This window comes from Tinamus guttatus, unplaced genomic scaffold (genome assembly GCF_059628265.1).
Source record: "Tinamus guttatus ecotype Peru unplaced genomic scaffold, ASM5962826v1 Tinamus_guttatus_pri_ptg000246l, whole genome shotgun sequence".
Taxonomy (NCBI): domain Eukaryota; kingdom Metazoa; phylum Chordata; class Aves; order Tinamiformes; family Tinamidae; genus Tinamus; species Tinamus guttatus.
In genome coordinates this window covers 1,175,976-1,202,272 of record NW_028288780.1, presented here as the reverse complement: position 1 = coordinate 1,202,272, position 26,297 = coordinate 1,175,976, and the positions used below count along the sequence as shown (strand labels likewise).

The window sequence follows — 26,297 nt, the reverse complement described above, 5'->3', positions numbered from 1 at the left end:
ACATTTCCCCCTGCCGCCCTGCTGGTCAAAAACAAGCAAACAAAAAACTCTTTATGTTTGCAAACTCTGAAACTTGGAACGTTTTCTTGAACTATTTTTACTACTATTTTCTCTTTCATTCATGATCTGCCAGTTTAATGAAAACAAAATGACTTTGCCTCTCCCTAAAAAAATGCCTATGTGCAGTAGAGCAAACATTTAAGACTATCTTCTTATTTGTCACGAGACGAAACAACAGAAAACACGCAAAACATGAAAATACATGAAGCTAAGCTGCCCAGAGCATCACAGACAGAGGAGGGCAGCTAACAGCCCTCTGTTGCGCTGAACGCTGCTGCTTGGGCTGAGGATCTGCCCACGGCCTCCTCCTGCTTAACCATCCTGGGCAAGGATTAGGATAGAATAACAGGAATGATTTAGGGCGTAAGGAAATCTGTGGCTAGGTTATCAGATCAACGAGCTAACACTAAAATGCTTGGGTTATTTCAGAAAGCCAAAATAAATATTACAGGCCTAAAACCCTCCTTACTTGTCAATAACAGCAAAACAAATCTATATTCCATAATACCTTGACCAAAGGCACAGGAAGACAGGTTGATTTGACACAGGAAAGAGTTTTGAGAGAAAGAATGTTTGAAACCTGTGTTGCTTTAAGAAAACCCGCCCTGTTTGTGGGGGATTTGAGAACTTGGGTAATATTTGGGGAACTGAATGAATCAGCAGCATTAGGCTGTGAAACCAACATTTAACCAAATTGATGTCAGAAATTAAACTTTTTGAAATAGTTATTGAAGACCCATTTATAAAGATATTCTGAAGACAGCAAGTATGATTTGAAGCAAAATGCATTTAACTTGTACACAGTTTCAATAGAATAGTTAAATTTTGTTTCTGGAGTTTTTAAAGCAGAAAGACATATGACTCCATTGACATAACTGTAAATTGTCACAAACATGTATTACACAATTCACTGTGTTTTTTCCGCTCCAGATCTTTAAGAGCTAATACAAGCTCTGCTTTAAAGGCTACTAATCATTTTCTCTTTACAAGCATACAGAGAACGAGAATCTCTTCTGTACTAATAACCACAGCAGTTCTGCCTGCAGCTGCTTAATCTATTCAGAATCGTAACAAGCTACCAGGAGGCAAAGGTGCTCCAGTTACACTAGAAATTCATAAATCACTGCTGACTGCCTGCAAGCAAAGGTCTGCTCTGCTTGCACAAAACACATTACTAATGCTTTGAACCTAGAGCATCCTCTCTTGGGCTGCGCGCACTAATGCAACAACACGTCCTCCCTGCCACCCAGCAGCAGGCAGAAAATAACTCTCCAGTAAATCTCACTGCAACTTTGGGAGGACGTGTCGCTGCGTGCTGTGACCGGCCGCGTACTCACCAGGGCTTTGGCATTGGGGTTGGCTTTCTTGTCCAAGAGAACCTTGGCAACTTTGTAGTGGCCGCAGTGTGCGGCAACGTGCAGCGCAGTCAGGTAGTCATTGGTGACGTCGTCGACGGGCACGTTGTGCTGAATCAGGAGCTGCACGCAGTTCAGATGGTCCCCCTGTGTGGCCATGTGCAACGGAGACAAACCATTCTGCAGACAAGCAAGCACCAAATTAATGCAACGCTGCTGGATTAGAAAACATGCAGAAAAACACACCTCTCGCCTGCCACATTCCTTGTAGGAAAGGCATAACGTGCCCCTGCAGCTCCCCTTCAAGACTGAACCCCTCACATATCACAGCCAGGGCTCGTACCCTGGCAAAAACCACATGGAGTTTGGAACTCATTTGGTTAGAGTTTACAGAGAGTCTTTTACTCTAAAGAACAGCACTACTGGTAGTGCTCTAAGCGTGCCTTATTCCAGCGAGGGCAGCTCCCTTGTCCAAGCTAAATGAGTTATGGGCTTCATGACCAAGTGGGAACACTGGTACCCAGAACTGTTTCTTGCAATATTTATAACCGCTAATAGACAAGATGTCACGTATATTACTTTCCTAGAATAAGAACAGGCTAAACACATGAGAAATAATTCTCTGAATTTTAAAGGACTGATCCTATTTCATGCTGAAAGGTTAGAAAGATTGGCCAGAATGAAAGAAATTTTGTCAGAAGAGATAAACGAGCTCCTCAGAGATACCTCAACACACCTTCCTCCATTTCTTTTCTTTTTACTTAGTCTTCTTGTTGCCAAAATTAGATTCAAATTCAGTTGCTGTTACGGTAACATATAATAATATATAATCTACAAATGACTGAGTACAGGGAGCTTGCCACGATGAAGACACGGAGACTCTTGCTCACAGGTGTAGTGCCCTCATGTGACCACCATGAGCATAGGCAAAGCAGCAGCGTCACAAACACTTCGCAGCGGAAATCCCTGCCTTTCTGAAACAGGTGATTTCTCTCTTTTCCCCTTTCCCACAGTCATATCCGAGCAGTAATGACAAATGCTCCAAACACAGGTGGAAATACACAGTGAACTCATTTTTTAAAGTGACACAGAAGAAGGATGGTGAAAGCGAGCGGGCTAATACTGTCATAACCCGGCAGCTGTTCACAGACAGTGTTGTAAGATTATCTCATGGGCATCTTCTTTGTGATTTAGGTGGGCTTGGGTTAGCCTCTCCCATTCCCTCACTGCTGCAGCAATTATCTGCACCAGAGCTTGGTGCTGGCAAAACATTGTAAATATTTTCACTGTCTTCTAGTGGAGTTTAATAGTAGAATAAAAAGGAAAAAAGGAAGTTAATTTCCCTCAGCCACTAAGCCCTCACTTTAATGCTTTATGAACTGATTATGCCAAGAGAAATAATCTATGCTCTAGGTGCTGGAAAAAAATATGAAAGTCATTTCAGGCACTGTTCAATTCCATTTTTAGAGGAAATTTCCTTCAGATAAAAAGCGTAATTTATTTAACAATAATATCTCATGAACTACACTGATTGACAGAGTAAAGAAAGGACGGAATAGAAGAGAAGACGCAGAGCAGTCACACAGTAATAGGGGAAGTCAGAAGGATTCTTGACAAAAACCTGTTGTGGATGAGCAAAATGCAGCAGATTCTCAAGCTGAACACAGAACAGCAAGAGACAAGCCTGGATAGTAAAGAAGTTAATCACAAGTAAGGAACATCGCCTTTTGTTAAGATGAAAACTAGTCTTGCTTTTCATCTGTTGTAGTAGAACAGACTCTGCAACTTTATACAAACCATTTGATGATGGAACGCCTTTGTCTTCTCACTTTTAGTATAAACATATTAGGTATAAAAATGTTCTCCTTTCTCCATCCACGCTGAGACAGACAAGCCACCATAGCGTGTAAGATGCAACTCAGTACTGCAAAATGGAGCCACTAAAAACCAGTAATATAACAGTGTCTATATATGAAAATAGCCAAGAGAATATTGAGAAGTGAAAAAGCTTAAAAGGAATAGAAGAGGTTGAAGCGAACACAATTCCTTGAAGAAAATCAGAATACAGTATCAAATGGCTATCTGGGCACAGAAAGAAATGGAGATCAGGGATGCTTCACTTCATTTGTAGCTGTGATGAAGACTTTGATTAGGGGAAGTGTCTCTTGAAAAACAGACACTTAACTTAAAAAGAGGCACCTAACTTAAAAAGTGACACTTAAGTCTAGAAAAGAGAAAGAAACAAGAAAGAGACAAAAAAGCCTTAAAAAAGTGATCAAAAATGTGGAAATTGATACTCAGAGATGTCGTATCTCACTGTCAAAATAATTGGCACAGGCAAAATCACTAGCAAATCACTGGCATACTCAGGACTAGAATGCAGGTTTCTTTTGCTTCTAAACCTATGATCAATCCACTAGCTCTCTGCCCCCGCTGTGGTTAAATTTAAGGTTATTCCAACAGGAAAAAGGACCAGCACCATACTAAACAATCTGTATCTGGAAATAACAAGAATTTGTTGGTGTGTTAAACTGCAGACTTTGGTGATTCTTCTGAAACAGCATCAGCAACTTCACAAAGTTCAAATTCTTTCATAGAGGTGTCTTATTCTCAATAAAACATGTTTTGATTTAAGGAGAACAGAGCCACACATTTTTTTTCTACAGGATAGGACCATAGCTTAGTGCCAAATGAGCAGATTCATTAATGTCATTCAGAGGTACCTCTCCCTCTTTGCTTGCGTCCTGAAAATGGCACAATTAACATATCAGAGGGGAAGTCAGGAAGCTCTGCACTTTCCTCTGCTCCAGATACCGCAGCTCTCCTTCTCTTAGAGGGGAGCTTGGCTGGTACCATGCTGCTGCAGAAGGTTACCAGAGCCTTGTGGATGCTCTGGCCCTGCCTGTTTCAAATGCCGTGAGCCACGGTCTATGTTCCTGACCTACCCGCCTCATTTCAGCTAATGGACTCTGCGGAAGGCTGGCTGACCTGCGTGAATCCCTCTAGAAAGAGGGATAAATTCAAGAACCGCAGGATTCTAATGGCTGTTTCAGAATAACCGTAAGCTTAAGGGTAATACCTGACCAGATAAAACACGTGGTGAAAAAGCAGAGGGTGGGGAAGGCCTCTGGAAGGCAGAGCGGCCCGACAGAGCGGCGCGCGAGGCCAGGCCCGGGGCCTCCGGCAGCCCCTCTCGCGCGAGGTTGGTACCGGGGCCTGTGGAAACCCCACGTGCAGGGGCGGCAGCTCCTGTCAGCCAGGGAAGCCCGATGGCTCTGCCCGTGACTCATGCAGCTCAGGAGCGCTGCTGCCAACCCCCAGACAAAAGCTAAATATATTCCAGTGAGGGAAAGAACATAAGAGGGAGAAAAACTAGAATAGAGAAAGGCACTGAGACAGAATAGCGCAGGATGACCAAAGAGAGAAAAGAATTAACAGAAGGAAACAAGAAATATTGCAGATTTCTGCAAAAATGTACAGATTGCATGGAAAAATGTGGCTGAGGGTATCTCAGGAAAGAACCTCAACAAACTGTGTAAGCCAACTGCGAGCCTCGAGGGGGAGAGCCAGGGCTGCAGCAGTGCCACCGAGCAACGACTGCTCCGAGAGGGATCCCCACTGGAAATGCTCTGGCAAGTGTTGGCTTTAATGCAGCGCTGGGGTCAGCAGCAATCTGCCTGCCCTAGCACAGGTGATTGGAGACTCCCACAAAGAACATTTGGTGATAAGCTGCACAGAGATCGAAAGCGGAGAAACTGGTAATCAGGCCGACTCCAACGGAAACACAAGCTGCCTCTGCAAAGAGACATTCCTCTATTTTTATCTCTTATCTCTGCTATAGCCTTAGGGTAATGTAGGTACAAACTGAAGATACCACATTTATTCCAGGGCAGAAACAGAAATTTTCTAGCTACTGAGGGATAGTGTTATCATACATGCCTTTCTGGTTGCTTTCTGGTCTGATTTTCTTGTGTATCTCAATTTAATGCCTCTTACATATGCAGACATGCACTACATAAGACATTCACTTGAAGCTCTCCCACACAGTTACTTTTAATAGCTACAAAATAGGAAAGTTATTGTCGAACTCTTAGCTATATGAAATCTGCGTAATTACATTGCGGGGGGGAAAAAAAAAAAAAAGTACAAGGATTATCCCAGCAGAGAAGAGCACAACATCAGTCACCTTGGTTTTGGAAAGAATAGGGGCACCACGATCCAGCAGCATTTCCACAACCTGTTCGTGGCCACTTCTTGCTCCACAGTGGAGAGGAGTCAATCCATCCTGTTGGAAGCAAATATTATAGTCAATTAGTTTCAGACATGCTAAAATCTTGTGCACTTTTATAAAGGCCAAAAACGTCCTGACAAATTAATTCAATTTTGCAGGACGCTGCTCTCATGCCTTTGAGCCTGTTTTCTCAAATGGACAGAGTGTGTTGGGCTCTGCAAAGTCACATGAGACCGGTGCTCGTGCAACAGGCTACGTCCAGACCCTTAAATTACCCGGATTACAGTCGTAAACACGCAAACAAGAAACCAGTGAGACTGTACCTCAGGTACTGTATCTGTCTGTACTCAACACTTCTTTAAAAGGGCTTTGAGTTTCTATTATACACCTGTTTGCTTAGTATATAGTTATCGCTATACTAGAAATAGATTCCTTAAATAAGAGGAAGACAACCTCTGAGCATTGAAAGAGCATTTTCAAGATGACTTGACTATTCTTTGATCAGCACACTGTTTAAAATGCTTAAGTAATATCTTACACACTGAGTATTATGATGAAAGATAGCACACATGTCTGGTGTAAAATTACATGGAGGTTTTCAACCCTGCATGAGGTTATGCTTATTACAAATAGCAATGTCACAGCCTCAAGAAAAGCAAGGAAGTAAAATTAATGCTTTCAGAATTAGTAGGGGCAAACCTTGACTTTGTTACCACCAAAATAAATATGCAGGAGATGGAGTCACACAACAACAACATTGCATTTTCACTAACTATGGTGGAGGAGGAGCCCTCCCTTGTAACAAGGACTGAAACAAACAAGAAGAAAAATATTTACTAGTTTTTTTAAATACAAGTCATTGAGGAAGAGGCCTTTTTCCAGTGCCTTCTGGCACTCTCAGAAAAACATATATTATACATATGTGTATATATACATATACACATATATATATATATAATAAATATGAGGCTTTTGACATTTCAACAACTTCTGGTTATTCCCATCTACAAAGTACAGAGAAGGGCACCTTGTTGAAATTATGCTATAAAAAATAAAGTTGTATTGCTCAAAATGCATAGGTAAGCTCTAAGAGAAAAGATTTCAAAACCCACAAATGGTATTTTTATCAGCTTAATTGCAAACATATTGCTGTAGCTTTACAACAAATACTTAATGAAGGCAAAGCATATTTTCCATACCAGCATATACCTTCACACCAGGACTGAGCAGAACACAAGCCATTAACAGTAAAAAATATCTACCTAAAAACATGTATAGAAAAGAAAATGAAACTCAACAAGCCCAAGCAGCTAGACATCTGTAGGAAGGAGCTGAAAATCATGTACATTAGTTCTTTTTATTTCTTATAATTGATATATTTTCTAGGCACTCTAAGAAAGATGCTCTGAGTTCAAGCACAAAACTTTGGGCAGGAACAACTTGCCTGTTTCTATTGCCCTCGACTTCCTCCACATCTGCACAGAATTCCACGCTCGTGGAGAATGACGCTTCGTCCACCCTACCGAGCTGGATTAGACTCTAAACCCCTTCTCCCCAAAGACGGAGCCCTCGCCCGTGCCCCAGCCCTCCCTGGCGCCCCATGCGCTGCTGGCAAAGGGCCGGGCAGAAGGGGAAGCGCTGACGGATCGTGTGGCTGGGCACAGCGCTGGGATCCAGCGGAGGTGAGCGGATCTGCAGCATAGGGAGGATGTCAGGACTCCCCCCTGGAACGTGCAAATCCATTCGGGGCAGATCATTTGGCTGCAAAGATCTTCTTTGCATTCTGAAAGGCACTGCTTGTTTAATCAACTGCATGGCACAAAAAGCAAGGAAATCACTGCACAGAGTCAATCTCTAAAGCACTGATGAGAGAAGGATGTACAGTTCTGTTAAAAAAGAGATGGTGAGATTAAAAGAGGCTGCTTTGCACTCAGCAAGGCTATTGATTTTGCCGGAAGATTCTTCTAGTCACTTATTTACTCTGCGTATACAATATACTATGTGAAGCACAGAAAACATTACGTGCATTAAGAAGCAAACTTGCCTTAATATGATAGCCTGCAATGGCTCAGAAAAACCATTACAAACGATTATGACAATAATCTGCAGATTAAGGACTCTCTAAGTATGTGCTGACATGATAAATCATATCATCTGTAGTATCTAGCCCTCCAGAGAGCCCGAGAGCAGCTCCGGCAAAGCCGGCAGGACAAAAGGAGGAATTTTGCCTAGACAGGGGCTTTCCACGAGCCCGGCACACACCATCTCTGGGGCTGCTGCCAGGGCCGTGGCAGGGCGAGCAAGCGGCGCCTGCTCCTGCCGCACGTGCAGGACGCCCTGCCGGTGCCAGCTCCACGCGACTCCTGCCTTCGTGCTGCCGCTTAATATGCGTGGCCTCTCGGGGGAAGCTTCTGTGTGATCTGGTGCATCTTAAAAGAGCATATCCCACATGTTTTCACGCAGATATGAGCGCTGGCCTTTTATTTAATTGCAAAATCAGTAGAATGAGGATTATAAATACTTATTGTTAATCCAGGGTAAAATGCGCTTGCTGCGGCTTCAGACACAAATTCGCTTTGGCATATGCGGTATTAGGCAGCCAGAGCAAACGAAGCTAATTTAATCAACCTCTCTAATTATGCCTTATTTGTTAAAATCTTTTCTAGAAGACAGAAAAAAAGAAGACAGGGCAGCATTCAATAAGCATTTTACATGGGGCCCTAATAGGTCTTTGCTGGGAATACTGCTTAAAAGCTGGGGCGCCCTGGAAGCCAGGCTGCCCTGCGTGGAGCAGGGCAGCACACGGCGGTGTTCATGGCACTCGTCTCTGCGCAGCACGCGCGTGTCCTCGGTGCGAGGCGCCCGCCGCTCCCTATCACATGGGACACAAGACAAGGGGCTAACTAAAACAAACAGCGCAACACAACCAAGAAGGAAGAGGAACAAAGGGCTGAACCTCAAAACAGCTGTAAGAGCGTTTCTGAAAGAACTTCGTAGGCTCAGGTGTTGCCCCAGTCCCCCGCCCGTGTGCAGGTGAGGACCAGCGTTTTGCGTCTCAGCCCTGCCTGCTGAGGACACAGAGCTGGAGCCCATGCCTGCTGCGGCAGCGGCAACGGGATGAAGCTCCAGCACTGCACGATAACCTTTCGTATGCTGCCTCAGCGCTGCTGCTTCCAGCACCATCTGCCAGCAGCAAATGCAAACGCTCGTGGAAATGACTAAGGGAAAGAAATCATTATCCCAACTAATTTAATACTAACGAAAGGTTTGATTTGAATTTATCTATCCAACGGATCTGTTTGTGAAAAAGGAAAGCAGAAAGGCATGCAGTGCATTTCTAGTACCACCTCCAGAGAACAGTTTGCCTGAGCACACCCCAAAATGCCAGCTGAACGGCTAAATCCTCTAAAAATCACTGACAGACCCCAGCCCTGCTGATGTCAGGGTTTGGTCAGTAACCCAAAGCAGCACCTTCCGCATGCGCATCCGAAGGTGAAGCTCAGAGTTGATAAGCGAAGACTTAGGAATTTCTGTCTCTGAATAAGAAAAAATGGATTTGCAAGTGTTTTGTCCTTTTTTGTGGTTGCAGAATCTTTGCCATTCTCCTTTAAAGGGGAATTTTGTGCTCCCTACACGGCATTTGTATTAAATAATATCATGGTGTCCAAGACAAACGTTCACTTAGTTACTAAAAACGAGAAAATGATGCGTCTGGTAATACTAGAGAAGTGCAACTGTGATGGACACACTGAGGGAATGAGCAGAAGTTATGCAAATCCATCCTGATTTACACGCATGGAAAGGAGGGGCGTTTGGAGAAATGGGCAGGCTCTGTGGGGAGCCAGAAAAGAAATAAAAGCTCCATGAACTACACTCATCCACAGCCTTTTGCCTCAGGGGAAGCTCTGCCAGATCAGGAACCATCAACTCTTCTGCCCTCTTCTGGCATCCTACCTCCGTCCCAGGCAGTGTTTTTAGTTAATTAGTTCAGTTATCCTAATGTCTGCCTCCAAGACCTGTGACACAGAAGATGAAACGGGTAATGACATAGGATGAGCAGAACCCAAGCTCCGACTATTTAAAGCAGCAGCCCCCAGCGTTTGGCTGCAGCATGGAACGGAAGCAAGGGGCCCTTGGCACGTCCCTTCTGCTCCGACCCGACCAAATGCCCATCTGTCCTGTCACCAAAACGCAGCCCTCCCTGCGCAATCCCAGCACAGCTCGGAGGAAGCTGGGATGCTAGTCCAGAAACCACAGAGCCCACACAGAGCGCACAGCAGCTGGGGCTGGAAGGGACCTCTGGAGATGATCCAGAGCAAGAGGAAGCAACAGCAAAGACAGTCATCAGCTTCAGATGAAGAAGCCAGCATTTCCAACAAGGCAAATTGAAAGACATACTTATTAAAACCCATCTTCCAAAATTAAAAATAATACATATATACACACACACGTATGCATTTGTGTGGTATGTCTGTATATACATTTATATATATAAATAGAGATATAAATAGATACATATACATGCCACAGGGAGTTACTTTTGGCATGGTTATATGACTAGGAGAGGAACAAATACCAATAAAGTAGCACTAGAAGCACAAGCAAAGGCTGAATTCCTCATAATTAAACAAGAAACCAGTAAGTAGAGAGCAGTAAATAAGATTGCCAGTATTTTAGCAAGAGTGTAAAAAAGACTGCAAGCCCAACATCTTTAATGAAAGCAAGGGTGGAGAGCGCGAGGAGGGAGACAGGTACTCAAAGGAACAGTCCCACCCCACAGCCAAGCCGAGCCCCAGAGTTCATCTACCCCTGCCTGGGAGCAAGTGCTTCAAGGAGTACTGCAGCAGGAAACTCCAACATGAGACATAAAGCCTGCAGCACGGAAGAAAAGCCCTTTCTCACAGAGACACTTTACATTTAGGCTTACCCTTGTTTTGGCATCAATTTTAGCTCCTCGATCAAGTAGGAGTTTGACCATATTTGCATTTCCTCTCTTCGATGCAACATGCAGTGGTGTGATATCATTCTGTGGAAGAAAAAAAAAAACCCATGAAAGTAAATCTCCATATCCATTTCTGCTATGAACTCCATGATCACACGGCTCACAAAAGGCATTATGCCCACTTTGCAAAAACATAACACTGTTTTATTTCCCCAAGAGCACGAGCACAGAGAGAAGCTGTGTTTACCCACATGCATGAATTACTGGCCTAGCACTCTCTATTAAGACAACAAACCTTCAAGCTGTGATGGGAATTATAGAACAAGACACTGTGGCTGTGCCTCAGTTCTCAGCTTTTGTATAAGGTTCACATTTCTATAACTTTATTGACTAAACCCTAGCAATTCCATTCAGCTGGTGCTGTTTCTGAAGGTGCAGCAATAAAGATCCCTACCTCGCACCTTCATTAGTGATGTAGGTTGTCATGAGAATTAAATAAAATCACTGTATCTGTAGCTCTGCTTCAGGAGCAGCAAGGTGCCGAGGCTATTTATTTCTGAAAATTATCAGTAAACTCTAAGCACCTGGGTTTCGTAGTTACCTCCCTGGAATTTCCCGCCCGCCGTTCATGCCTCTCACCCACACCGCCCGGCGCCTGCAGGCCGGGGTGTGCGTGTGCCTGCACCAGCTCGGCAGGGCAGCAGCGCGGGGCTCTGCTGCACGTTGGGGACAGTTACATAAGCGCCGCGCGCACGAGCGCTGCTTAGCAAGATGTGGCTGGGACGTCTCCTCATGCTCTGATGAACCCTTTATCTCGCGGCGCATGAAGGCCACATCCTGGAGATATTTGATCATATGGAGCCAAGTAAAAATAAAAGGATGTATACAGAGCTCAGCTACGGTACGAACACAAACAGAGTTTTACAGAAGGTGCTTCCGTGTGTTCGGGGACGGTGCAAACAGCCGGCTGGAGAAAAGCACCTTCCCCCGGCCAGGCAGCGCGCGGAGAACCCGGGGAGCGTCCGTCCTGCGGCCGACTGACCTGGAGGGGCCCCAAGGGCCCCGGCGCGAGAGAAGTATCTGACCCGGCCAACAGAGCGTTTAACAGCGCTCCCTCAGGGCTGCGCGTGAGCGGAATGATGGAAAAATGGTACCATAAAAAAGCAAATCCCCACTCGGATGCAACAAGCTGACTCCAGGTTTAACAGTTGAGTACCTAATCCAGTATGCTACATTTTCATTCATGCACAGTTTCACTCTGAAGCTAATCCACATCTACTAGAAAGCAGTAATTAATATTATCACACAGGTAAAGTACAGCTTAGCAAGGAGAAAATAGAATTCTTTCTCCGATATTAATGATAACAGTGGCCTCAAAGTTATTACAATTTCTAGGTAGTTCCTCCTTTCTCTAAAAAATAAATAAAACAAAGAGATGCTTAAAACATTGAAAGTTAAACTAATCCTGCTAGGCACATAGTGCTGTCCTCCAACACACAATTTGTAAGTTAGCGAGATAGAGGGCAAAGAAGCGAATCATTTAGCATTAGTAGAGAACATAACTTTCACGTCTTCAAGCAGAGGGTAGTTCAGGTAATCCAGACCCAAGAACCAACCTTTTCTACTTGCTGAGGCTGACAGACAGAGACGTTAACTCAGTCTAAAAGACCTTCTTGCCCTTCACCCAGGACAAGTGTTAATATGTCAAACTAATTTACTAGTATTATACACAGGCTAAAAGAAGAAATGCCTTTTCTAAGCACGAAAGAAGAAGTAGAGGACGAAGGGATAGGGTTACAAAAGGTAAACCTAATACATGTTATGAGTCCAGTTCTCATTCATCTTGACAGCAAACTACATCCATTTAGTGCAGCATGGGAGAGTTTAACCACATCAGAATAGGCTTTCGATTAACCCTGCACCAGTCTGATTTTTCAAAACTCCTGTTCCTTAAATGAAGGAGAGCTGATTCTAAGAGGCACGTACAGACACTGGAAGACCCACGTTTCAGCCCCAAGAGAGATGATGGCTTCCTCTCGGCAGTTAGGCCTTAGGCCATGCTGCTTGCTTGCAGCAGGAAAATAACCAGTTTCATGGTGAAGGAGCAGTCCTTCTCAGACAACCTTGGCATTTCTGGGTATAGCGAGAACAACCAAAGCTGTTCCCTGTGCTGGTGGGACCCCGAACACCTGCCGGGAGCTCACGATGCCATTCGCACGGGGAAACTTGCTAACACCTACGAAGGACTGAACTCACCTCCGCAAGCTGGAGAGCTGGCAGCCCATCTCACCTCCAACTGCTCACCCCCCTTCATGGAAAGCATGTGAGCTTAATGCCTTTGGGAAGCTGAAACCCTGAGTTACAGTTGGTTGAAAAAAGACAGCAAGTTCACATCAGGTAGAGATGAATGCATAAAAGATGCGCTCAAGGGAAGCACAGTTTGTTAGGAAAACAAACTAGGCAGAGGACATCAACACAGCTGCTCTGAAATAATGCACTGAACAGAAGGATGTAAGGATATGAATCCCTACATACAAAGTACCCGTCCTGACAAAACTCAGTTCCCCTTTGCTAGGAAAAGGGCCCTGCAGAAGCAGTACATGCCCATTCACTAGGAGGGAAGATGCAGTGTTAGTCATATTTTACTGTCCTAGTCATACAGTGCAGGAAAAGAATTAGCGAAAAAGACAAAAAAGAACAAGCATGTTTAGCCTTATTCAGCCCTAAGACAGCTCAGGGAAATAATGTAGAGAAACAAAGAAGAATAAAAAGAGGGAACAGGTCTCTTCACAAACAAATTTTCCCATTTAGTGACTCTTGCTGGCACTGGACAATATGAAGCAATAACTCTGCTGGCTGCACGTCCTGACCCCAGCACAGGTGACAGAAGTGTTACTTGAAAGCTTGAATAACTGTTTGCTGGAGTGCAGGGCAAGCAACTTGTCTTCAGCTAACACTGCACTGCACCAAGGCGTAACAAATTCTACCTGGGGTATCACACATGCTGCCCCTTGCCATCACTGCACGTGCATTTGTGACTATCAGCATCAGCTGCAAATAAACCTCAGACAGCAGAGTCACCAAAGCTTCTGATGACAAAACACATAGCAACCCAAGTCGCGTGTACTTGTCAGAGGAAACTAGAGATAAAAATAAAGCTCCCTCAGCAAGTTTGCTGATGATAAGAAACTGGGAGAAGTAGCTGGGCGTCATGGTGGACGACAAGTTGACCATGAGGCAGCAGTGTGTCCTCGTGGCCAAGAAGGCCAATGGGATCCTGGGGTGCATTAAGAGCAGCGTCTCCAGCAGGTCGAGGGAGGGGATCCTGCCCCTCTACTCAGCCCTGGTGAGGCCGCATCTGGAGTATTGTGTCCAGTTCTGGGCCCCACAGTACAAGAGGGATGTGGAGCTGCTGGAGAGAGTCCAGCGCAGGGCCACAAGGATGATCAGGGGCCCTATGAGGAGAGGCTGAGGGAGCTGGGCCTGTTCAGCCTGGAAAGAGAAGGCTTAAAGGGGATCTAATCAGTGTCTATAAGTTTCTCAAGGGAAGCAGTGAGAAGGATGGTGCTGGCCTCTCTTCAGTGGTGGCCACCGACAGAACTAGAGGTAATGGCCACAAACTGAAGCACCAAAAGTTCCACAGGAACTCAAGGAAAAAATTCTTAACAGTGAGGGTGACAGAGCACTGGAACAAGTTGCCAAGAGTGGTTGTGGAGTCTCCTTCTCTGGAGATCTTAAAAGCCCACTTGGACGCAGTCCTGTGCCACGTGCTCTAGGTGACCCTGAGTGTGCAGGGGGGTTGGACTAGATGACTTCTAGAGGTCCCTTCCAACCTTAAGCATTCTATGATTCTATGATTCATAATATGTGCAGCTTGGGTGCAGGTTATTAGCACTACAGCTCTGGTATCGGCAAACAGTGTAGCCACCAAATGTGAGGTTCTGCGCTCCTCAGTAAATCAAAAGCATCTGCTGTCTCTTCAATCTATTTTTATCTGTTTGATCTTCTATATACTTCGCCCTTTGTTCTTAAGATAGAATAGTAAATCAGAAAACATTTGAGGATGTTTTCCTGCAGTAACAAATCTGAAATGACTTCAAAAAGTTGCCCTAAAAAATGTGGTTCAGATCTGGAATGTCTATTGCAGTGCTCCTTGGCCCTCTCTTTAAATATCAAATGCCGGATAATGTCTCTCTAATGTCTAGTAGACCCCTGAGCAGGAGGATCATTTCCCATCCAGCTGGAGAGTTAAAATATTCTGCAGGGAATATGAAATACAACTTGTGAGAACAACAACTTAATACTATACAATAGATGTTGGGAGGACAATGAACTACCGCAGGTCCTTCTTTCTTCCCTGGGCTACCTGACCTGAAGCACTGTGAAACCGCACGTAGGCCAAAGTGAGGGACTGGATGCAGGCAGTTTTTGCACCTGCCCCATGTTGGGGATGCTGCTCTTCCCTGATCCCCAAGAATGGCCTGCCATGGCCCAGACCTTCTCAGACAGGGCTTGTGCCTTCCTCTGGGGTGTCACAGGCCAGAAACCGGGGGGCGGGGGGGCAAGCAGAGGCCGGCTTTGCTGCTTGGTGGCTTCTGCTTACGCTGCTCAGAGGAGACACGAAGCCTTTTCAGCTGCGTCTCTATCTACAGCATCACAAGGAACATTGGGAACGTGGAGCTACCTGTGCTGAGCAATAAGCCACCTACGTTTCCCATCTGAAATGAGATCAGCTCCCCTCTGACACTCGCCACCATCCATCACAGCTCACTGCAGGAGTCTAAGACAAGTCTTATCGTTACACATTAGCAACTCAAAAGATTAGAAAGTTAGAAAAAAAAAGCAATTTAAAATCACCAGACTGCAAGCACTATACATCTGCTAGCTTTATTTCAATGTATTTAGCAAATGAAGAATTCCCTATGGTACTGGGTATGATATGCTGTCCTCTGGGATCACCTCACTCTCCAAACAGGCTGGGACTACAAGCTTGCTAATAATCAGGGAGAAAGGTAAGTATTTGTACTTGTAGAATTGCAGTGGGCACAGCTTAAAATAAGTTAAAAAAGAAAGAAAAAGTGACTGTTTTGGGCGATGCGACACAGCGCCTGGGCAGACCTCCTGCTCCCGGCCATGGCTGCTCCGGCACAGGCAGCCCCGCGGGCGCTGGCCTCCCCTCGGGTCACTCACCCGGAGCCTTGGAGCATGGCTGTGCCCAGACACACCAGGGGGGCACAGTGAAAACCCCTGCCAGACTGATGGGGATGCCGGATTTCTACCATGAGCAAACAGAGAGTTTATTACTCTCAGCGGAGTGTAGCTTCTACCACAGAAGTTTCACTTCTTTACCTTCAGGTTCTTCAAAAATTCAGTCTGTTACTGAAATGTTCGGATCAATTTGGATTTTGTTTTTAAGACTGTCCTTCTCATCTGTTCCCTGAGAGCTGGCTCTGGGAAGGGCTTAACACTGACAAAGATGTGGGAATAGAACAGAAGGTGAAAACAGCTAGACTGCTAAAGCAGAAAGTCCCTCCCTCGTTACCTTTTCTGTTGAACAAGAGCACAGCACTGTTGGCTGTCGACTACTGAAAGTGCCGCGCGCAGGCGGCGCGGGCCTGCGCAGGGGAGGCTGCGCGGGCGCCTCCTGCCTCTCCCCTCCTGCAGCTTTCCGCAACTCCGAAGCTGGGATAAGGCAGGAGAAGCCCTGAAGAGAAGCGGCAGTTGCCAGGATCACAGATGCTCGTGTGCGACTTTTTGAAATAAAACAAGTTAGAGCCACTAACACAAAGACAGGTCTAAGGAGTGCGCTTAGGACAGTGTAAAATTTTTCAGCTTCCTCTTCCCTCAACTTACTATTAATAAGCATTATTTTTTACTAATTTAATTCTTAAATACTTGTATTTCTTCAGGCTAGGAGATGCATAAAATGAATCCTAGAAGAAAAGCAGAGTATAGCAGGGAACTGGTATGGCAGACTACCACTAGGGAAATAATAAGCTGCTCCTCTGTTCTGCTACTGTCACTTACATATTGCCTGTGCTGTCTGACGGGCTAATGGTGTTCTGCGCCGCAGCCTCCGAGTTATCATTAATGCATGCTGTCCTCACAGCACCCTCTCAGGGTTTAGCAAACCCTCCTCAGCCTTGTGCAGAAAGCAGCAAACTCTGTCTGCGAGCCCCGCGCCCAGGGGCTCAGCGCGCCCCTAGCAGGGGGAAGGCTGCTCTTCATGGCTTGGACACGGTGCTACCGGCACCGCGTCCTGTTTGCTCTGGCGAGAAAGGTCTGGGCAGAGGCCATCTCCACGGAGAGGGTCCCTTGCTACCTGAATCTCCTGACTTCCTCAAGCACAGAGTGGACGTGAGGGTCACTGAGGTTTCTTGCAGCCATAGCTCCAAGCTGGAGACTGATTTTGTTTCTCCTGTGTAACCGCTATGTATCCCACCTGCCTTCGAGCCGAAGGTGGCCTGATTCTTGGTACAGAAGGTCAAACATATGGCATGAAGCCCCTGTAACTGTGTCCAGATGGGTTTGGCGCGCGGTGTTTTCACCAGGCACCCAGTCACTGTTTGCAAGAACAGCAACAACAGAAGGTCTCCTGAAGCGAAGTCTGAAACAGGGGAACCCTCTTGGTGCTTTCACTTCTCTATACTAATCGCTAGATTGATCATTCCAGAGGACAGAACAGAAATACCTGTTACTAAAATGCTAGGTAACACCCTCAGCACAGGTAACTTATGAACCATGTTTTGCTTTAAATAAATACATAAATAAAAACTTCTTCCTATTGAAAAAAATGATAGAAGAGCCCAACTTCTAGGTCTTCTGGCTTCATTCAGTTATTCACTAGGGTTTATCAACACCTCTCCAATGCAGCTGTCAGAGTGGTACCTGAAATTGTTCACAGTCATGGTAGTGACGGTACCCAGTGTTAGTCGGACAGGGTAAGGAGGACTTCACTCTTGGTTATCCTTTGCTGCCTTCCCCTTCCCATGCTGCTGCTATCTCGTGTCACTGGAGACGTCCTTTACTTACAGTGCAGCACCCATTTGCCTCCTGGCCCCACACTGGGAGCCATCATCAAGCTCTTTTACTGGCTTCTTTCCTACACCACACACTCCCGTGTCCTTCCCGTGAGGACTCAGGGCTCTGCCTACACGTCCCCTCATGTTACCTGCATCTGGCCCCACCTTCACGGCACAGATGGTGGGAGCTGGTTATTTATCCTTCTCTCTATGCCTGCTTTCATGTTGCCCCCTCTATCCAAGTGCCCTCTGCTGCCCTAGCTGTCTGCTTTTCTTCAAATCTCTCCCCAGAACTGATACCAGCCCAAATAGTTAAACTAACTCAAAGTTAAGACAAATAGAGGTAGACAAGTAGTGTTGGTTCATGTTTCTTTAACAAGAACGAAGGAAAAAGGCTTGATGCTTTTCAAACACATAAAGCGCACTTGACGCTGTCATCCTTCAACTTGCTCTTTGCACCTCTGAAAACTGTATTACCTACAGGCAGTGTGATTTTATTTGGCCTATATTACTTCCGTTTCTTTGCTCTGTTGCTGCTCCTAGACTGTCAACACCTCGTGCAGGGGCTCTTCCTCTAGACAAGGCACACAGCGCACGATGGATGCTGTTTACATTAACTCAATAAAACTGCAGAAGGCACTAAGGGACGGTGGGCAAGCAATACCTGTGGGTCATTCTTCAGTATCTGTTTTAGTACCTCCACATGTTCTGCCATCTGGGTAATCAAATATCAAACAAGGGATCCAGTGCCTGGTGCTGACAAGTGTAAGTCATGCTCAGCTTACATTTGTGCTCCATTTGTCTACAACTTCACAGCTCTACCAGAGTCTGTCTGATCTTTCTGTGAAGCGCTTCCATTACCAGCGGTCTGCTAAGCAGTGAAGAACAAACCCCAACTCCATACTGTTGTTCTTTATGCTACAATTCCCTCTGTCACAGCTACTCCACCCAGACCAGCAGGCACCGCGCAGCGGCGGCGCGTCCTGCGGCCGCCCCACGCAGCTCCCGGCCGCACAGTGAGCAGTTCGGGGCCCCGCGCCGCAGTCAGGCCCGGCCGGGTGGCCGTCCCCGCGCGCACCTCGGCACCTACGCAGGCGGCCGGCCTTCCTCCCACGACAACAAGTAGTGTGAGGAGAACCGGGAATTCCCACAGCGCGAAGGGGAAGGCCTCGGGATCTGCTCTGCATCAGTGCCCAAGTTCTATTATTTTGATAAACCAAGCATAGACTGGTGATGCTTAGTGTCCCTGCTACTAAATTCTACTAATTGCTAATGCAGTAGCCTTGCTAATCCCCAATCTTGTTTCCAAGTGGGAGAGAATTGACTCAAGACCCCACCATCTTCCTTGCTCCTGCAATGAGCACCTATCAAACACTGAACATCAAAACTTAGGAGAGTTTGAAATGTCTTCATAGCTGAAATGCTATCATTTGGGCAGTTTAAGGGCTTGGGAATAATAGGTCAACATTGTCAGTGAAAGCCTCCACATACTTAGGAGCTTCCCAGAAACCTTTAATTTTCAAATCTAATCTTAACCTGTGAACTTCATGTGGATCTAACCCTGGACTTCTCTCTAGGCAACAGTTTAAACACATTTAGAGATGAATGCTCCTGGGATGTGGAAAACATTGCTTGTGGGCAATGTATGAGAGAAGATCCTTACCTTTGACACTCAGCTGTCAATTAGATCAACTACCTGCTGCTGTTCTTGCCAGCATCAGTTGGTACTGGATCATGCCTTATAACACTGTTCTTAGCTTTGGGAATTCACTTTTACTAGTAAATCACTGAATGCTGCTGTGTTAAATGAAGAGTGGCTACACCAATCCCTTCCACCTGCATCCTTTCTTAAAATTTATGGAAGAGATTCTTTGTCAAAACACTGACAGTGCCCTCTACATCTCTATTCCTGGTCTACTGCATTCTTCAACACACACACTGCTAAACACAGAATCTCTGAGAAGGAACTGCAAAGAAATTGCTGTGTTTTTGCTTTGTGGGCTGGAGGGGCAGCGAGCTTGTTTTTAACTGTAAAAAGTCCCAAAAGCTTAAAAATCAGTATTCTTTTTGCAGTGCTTATCATAAGCACTCTACTGCTTGGAAATTTATACTTAACAATAGAGGCATTACAGCTTCTAAATATATATTGTCTAAAGCAAAAGCTAAAGTAAAAGGATGTACTGTAATTTGTACTTTGCATGTGGCAAATACACTGAGTAGTAGTACAGTACTTTTCCTTTTCTAAAAGTAATACAACAGATGATCAAAACCTCTGAAAAGCAGCTGCTGAATTATCTAGTTTAGTCCTCTCTCTTCACAGACACCAGACTACATAGATTCCCTCATAAATACCATCTTGAACACACATTGTTTTTTAAGTTTTCTGTCTTAATTTTAAAGCTACTCCAGAATCTCACTACTATAAAATTTAACATTTATCTTAATTTCTAGTCAGCATTTATTCATGTCTATTTTATACCTATTTGTTCTTACGGCAACATTTTCTTTGAGTTTAAATGACTTCTTGCTCCTTGAAGTGTTTCTCTCTGTCCTCCCCCTGCCAGCTACATCTCATCCCTGGCTTTGTTTTGTAGGTCTGATGCATCCAGTCCATTTTCCTTGGTCTTTTTCTGGACCATTAGTTAGGTTTCTTGGCTTCCCAAGAAGCTACTAAAATTTAGTATAGTCTTGCTTTGATGCCTTTTTTTTTCCCCCTTCTTCCTCTCTATACTTGAAATTCCTTGACTAGTATAACCTTCAATCTCATTTGCTGTGTTGTTGTTTTTGGTATTTTCTTCAGTAAATGAACTAATACAGTTACGCAGGTCCTTATCATTCTCTGTTGGCGGACTGCTGGAAAAAACAACAGAAGAAACATCTCCAAGGCCTTTCTCCAAGGTTGGACCTTCTATTCTCCACTGTGAACTTCAGAACAACTCTGTGTTACGGTTAGTCATACCCTTTCTCTGCTGACGACAACTGTTAGCTGTAGGTCCATAAGCACATCCTTATTCTGTATGTCCAAGTCATTAACAAAGAAGATAATGAGCAAACAAACTATAAGAACACCAGTAAGAACCTACCTCCAGCCTCCTTCAATACCAACCATTGCATCTTCTCTTTATCCAAGCCCTGCCCAGGTAAGCTTTCCTTTGTGCTGAAAATCATTTTTAGCTCAAGAGGAACTACCCGATGAGGCTGGCAGGGCAGATCTTGGTTCAGGGGGTAGCTCTGGGTGTTCAGTCCAGCAGCCCAAACCCCTGCCCTCTGCACCTGATGCCGAGAGAACAGGAGGCAGCGCAGCTGGCAGAGGCAACGCGCATTGCCATGCTGGGCAGGCAAGTGTTTCAAAGCAGAGACTAAGCAAACTGAGCATAACTAAAACGTCATTCTTACCCTTGCAGTGAAGTCCACAGCAGCACCCCGATTTAACAGCAATGTAGCTACATTGATATTTCCATAGTGAGCAGCTATGTGGAGCGGAGTGAACCCACTCTGGAAAAAAAAAAAACAACAAAACCAGTAGATACTTTTTATAAATATATGTGTGTATATATATATATATATATATATTTATCTCCTTGGTACTCCAAAATTTGCATTACACCCCTGTCAAATGCTAGTAAGCAGTCTACTGCAAGTCACCATTCCAATTTTGTACTAGTTTTTACTCACTGATACTTATTTATAGACCCTCTGAGAGTCTAAATAAAATTATATTTTTGTGCAGGAAGGAAAAGAAATTAACGTAATTATTCTAGAAGATCAGAACTAGGATAAAACTTTCAATTAATTCCACAGAAACACGAGCAAAACATTTGAGTATTAAAAGCAGTGATTTGTCTCTTATAAGATATTAATTTCTAACTAGAAATACCTATTTGTTATCTGTATTATGTCAGTTCTGCAACTTAAATCTCTTAGAGATTCTTTGCTGGAGTTCAGATGCAAGTCACTTGATATACTTGCTAACTGGATTTTATAAATTCAAAGTAGATGCAAATGAAAACAACATCAAAGACCATTTTAAATGATTAATATGGATTTTTTTCCAAGGGTTAGTACCATAAAGATCAGTCCCCCACTGTGGGCAATCACACTGGGTTATGTTCAGACACCACAAGTTGTCAGCCTAATTAGAAGATGCCTTAGTGATAACATCACTTCAGCAACTTATTTTCATATTTAAGTAGTTTTATTTCCTCTTAAAATAGTGCTAAAACATGCAGCAATTCCATCAGTCCTGCAAAGTATGATACCTCATGGGAACTAGATGCATTTCTAAATTGTTAGCAAGCCATGCTAGCTGCCACCGCCTTGCTTTGGGAGTTCTGCAGATTTAAAACCACTCTCAGATCATTCTGTTTGCTGACACCATCAACATAAGTGTCATGCAGAAGCCTAGAAGATCAGTCCTGGATGCACACAACATGACAGGGTTGTCTGCAGCTCTTGACACATCTGATAAACATCCACGGCAGGAGAATCCCTGAAAACTCTGTCTTATGTAATGCAATGCTTTAACGATGGCAATTAGTTCCAAAGAATGCTTACTCTTACTTTTAACCCCTAGTTTCAGCTGCAGAAAGCCCTGCTATCTAAACTACAGTCTTCTCTAGCACATGCTACTTCATTTACTCTAAAGCAGGTATCTATCCTATAAAAGGCAATGCAGAAAGGAGGAAGAAGAAATGATGCAGCAGCACTAAGTCATGAAGGAGTGATGATGCATATATATATTTATATATACCTCTGTTGTTCTATTCACCATCATCTAGGTTAACACATTTGGAAGCAAAGAGGGGGGAAAAAATGAACGGTTAGTTCACCACTGGTGATATGGATGCAGAAAGCTTCATGACTGCTACGTGGCATGGCAGCTCTGAGACAGCACACGCGGCGCCGAGGGGAAGCTCGACTGAATGCAAGCTGAATGATCGTGGCTCTTACACGTTAATTGTTACATGTTTATCAGAGTTCTGAAAGCTCCGAGATCACAAACAACTGATCAACGATTTTATTATTTGATGCTTATGGCACACTACTGCAGTAGCGGCTTTCATTCCCAAGAGGATAATTTTAATAGTTTCTTGGTCATTATTTTCCATTTGCAAGGTTACTACGGGAGAGTTAGCTTTGATTTAAAAAAGGGGATAGGGAGAAAGAGGCAAAGGAAGAAACAAACAGAACTTATTTTTAATCACACACTATAGGAGAAATTACATATAACTTTGCAGCAAAATACTGCACTGGATGTAAGAGGTGGTCAGCACCCAAGGCAGCATTGAACCTTATTTCTTTTTAGCTCTGACCTTTGACTCCACGTCAGCGTTGTGGTCGTTCTGCAGGAGCAGAGCTGCCGCCTTCGTGTCGTCCTTGCGGGCAGCAATGTGAAGAGCAGGAAGACGGACTTTTCCCTTCGTATCATTTTCAAGCAACAGCGAAACCACCTGGTCGTGCCCTTGCTGCAAAGCTACCGCCAAGGGCGTGAAACCATCCTGCAACACAGAACAAACGGGGCCTCTCAGCAGATACTCCAGGATTGCCCAGGGTGGGAAGGGGAAGGAAGAGATGACAGCATTAGCGACACTGCTAGCTCCAATTCACAGTGTATAATGGTGCAAATTAAAAGTACCTTTCAACAACACTAATATTGGAGTAAAGTGTTGACAAATTAGGCCCCAAATGCTTAACTCATCTAACTGACCCTTCAAACAAACATAAAAGCTTGGAACACAAACAAAATGGAATGACACTTGGAAAAAAAAGCAAGATTACTCACTGATTAACATTTGCATATATATGTACTTACAGAATAAAGCATGCAAGCATATAGAGATGTAAAAAGCTGAAAAGATGTTAAAATACAAATGACAGAGATGCCTCCATAGCCAATTACTGTCCTTCCCCTCACAGCTAGAAGCAATCATCTATGCTTTTCAGGGGAAAAGAAAAGCAGATTCATGCCTCATCTCTATCCACTTTTTTTTTTTTTTAAAATATGTGGATTATAAGCCCAATAAAATTTGCAAAGTAACTGCAAATTCTCCCAATATACCAACTTTTCTACTACAATTATAAAGGAAACATTTCCACTGATGAAAATTAACACAGAAAAATTAATAGACAATCCTCTAATTATCTATACTAAGACTTGCAGAGTTGCAACCAAAGAAATGCAGAGTAAGAGACCTGAAAAGCAGAAGATAATGTTTAATAGACTTTAAATGGACTCAGCACTCAAAAGTACATTCTAAGATGCTTTCATAAAATTGTATTTTAATAGATTTTTATAAAGTGAAGAATGCAACAGCTAGATGCTGATAGGATTTTCCTTCTCCCCCTGCTTTAAAGCATAGAGCAAGCAACCCTCAGCCTGGAAAAACAGCCGAGCTGAAGTCAATTTGAAGAAAAGGCTGACTATTTTTCCTCCCATTAAAACAGCTCTGTTAAAGGGTTTTATTATCAAATATTTAGGTCTACAGGCATAGTTTAGTAACAAAGGCTTTTACACTTACAGTGAGAAAGATAAGTTAGATTGTTCTTAAAAATCTGACCAGGAGAAAATAAAAGAGTACCCACAAGTATCTACCGCAACCAAGTGAGGTAAGAGTGACTACGTTATCCCGTGGCCTGGTATCTTCACAGGAATTTGCCATGGATAAAATTAGATTGCAGCTCATCACCAGCCTGAGCTGGAGAAACATGCAGGCTGAGCTGCCGCCCCCAGCTTGAGGGAAAAGCAAAGAGCAGGAAAAGCAGGAGGCAGCCGAGCACAACTTTACATACAACCGGTTTCAGAAAATGATACAACTAACGTTTCCAAAAGTCACATCTGGTTGTAGGACTCTGGGGAGTCCCATGACTTCCTGGTTTCCCAGTTTTTACAAAGAAACAGAAATGAGCGTTCTGGAAACCACAGTTTTCAATTAATTTTCCAGATTTAAAATATTTCACTTTGGCCTTTCTTGACTTCATATATTTGTGCATTTCCAGAATTTCTGAGGCACACCTCCAGTTATAACTACTTATTAGTGATTTTCAAAACATAATTTTGATTCGTTGTGGTTTGTTTTATAGCACTGACTTCAGAAGGGACTAATAAAAATTCCATACACACGTCATTATCTAGTGATACTATAATATATACTGATGAAATAAGCTAATTTTATTTCATATGTTGCAATTGGGGCTTTCTGAACTAAGGGTTATTTCCTTCATGGATTCAGCTCAGATACATTAGTCAGAATTTAATCAAAGTTTACAGAAAGCAATTACTGAACTACATTTTTAGCCAAATTTTGAAATAAAGATAACTAAAAATTAATCAGATTGAAAACTTATCTCAATACAGTATATTTAATAAAATTGAAATGCCTGCTATTCTTATAATCTTCCCAGATGCTTCCCCTTTTCCTTCCAAGTTGCCTTATTTAGGTCAGGCTTACTTCTTAGTGGCAAGAAATAAAAGTGCTCTTCTAGAAAGAGTCCTCAAACACCTTTGAGGACGGACCCTGTATCCTTCCATCTGCTTGAAAATCTCACTGCAAGACCAGATGGGAGAGCCGGGTACAGCAGTGTGGGCATCAAGGTGGCAACAAATGCAGCTCAAATGTTCCAAGCACTAAGTAAGCCTAGGATTTCCCTGGATATCCCAGAGCTGCCTCCAAAGAAGATAAACAGATTCTCTTCCTTTATGGCTGTCCTCAACATTACTCTGCTCAATAGTTCTAATGAAACTATAGAGAACTTTTATATCTTGCATGCAGCTGCCTGCTGAAGCACTTAATCATAACTGGGAGTCTTTCATGTTAAGAATACATCTATTTTTAGAACAGCTTTTAGTTAAAGTTCTTTTTAGAGGTGGCAAGAGATGGTTAAAATGTCTGCAAGTTGGTAACAGTATTCATTAGCATACTCCACAGAGAGAATATCTTATTGGTCTCCAATTCTGTATTTAAAAGGCTCATTTGATAAAAGCTGTCAAGGATAACTGCTCAAGCACATTTTACTTTGTTCATACAGTGCAAAATTTGAATTTTTACCTCTGTAGCAAGGCTTTGACTGGCACCATTATCAAGAAGAAATTTAACAACTTCCAGGTGGTTTTCTTGGGCTGCCATATACAACGGAGTGAAACCATTCTGAAATACGAAAACAAAAGTGTTAACATTCCATAAACATTTATATATACACACATATGTATGTACATATCCATAAAAGCACAAACTATACACATATACACCACATTTATACATCCCAGAGATCTACAGAAGTCTGGTAGAGTAGGAGGAAACAAACTGCCTGTACACATGCCAATTAATCCCAAGATCTCCCCTGATTTACATGAAAATAGAAGTGTTGAGGCACTGTAATATTATTTTAAAAAGATGTCACAGAATCTTTCAGATGATCCACTACAAATCCCCTATCCAAGGAAGAATTCAAATGTGAACTCACATTAAAAACCAGTATGAAAAAAACAACTGGTAGAGAGGAATTATGTCTTATAAATTAGCTGCAGCAACAAACATGCAAAGTTGGACAGGTAAATGTAAGACAAGTCTCTAATGAAAACAAGGGCAACAGCTCTTTGAAACACGTGTCCGGTTTTTCTCATCTCTATTATTTTAATAGCTTTGACTTCTCTCTCACTCTTCCCCTCCTACTGCTGCTTTCTGTATCCT

General features: G+C 43.7%; 1 protein-coding gene across 24 annotated transcripts in view; it reads right to left on the bottom strand.

Annotated features, from left to right (window-relative positions):
* ANK3 (ankyrin 3) overlaps nt 1-26,297 on the bottom strand; it is a 241,995-nt gene that overhangs the window by 80,034 nt on the left and 135,664 nt on the right. For 14 of the 24 annotated variants that reach the window (XM_088526336.1, XM_088526349.1, XM_088526327.1 and 11 more), the window contains exons 5-11: nt 25,656-25,754; nt 22,923-23,108; nt 22,361-22,384; nt 21,007-21,105; nt 10,574-10,672; nt 5,602-5,700; nt 1,398-1,595 (exon numbers count right to left, since the gene is read on the bottom strand). In XM_088526336.1, coding sequence (XP_088382462.1) covers nt 1,398-1,595; nt 5,602-5,700; nt 10,574-10,672; nt 21,007-21,105; nt 22,361-22,384; nt 22,923-23,108; nt 25,656-25,754 — 804 coding nt within the window. The remainder of the gene's footprint in view (nt 1-1,397; nt 1,596-5,601; nt 5,701-10,573; nt 10,673-21,006; nt 21,106-22,360; nt 22,385-22,922; nt 23,109-25,655; nt 25,755-26,297) is intronic. The other 10 variants (XM_088526329.1, XM_088526330.1, XM_088526350.1 and 7 more) reach the window with 1 other exon arrangement.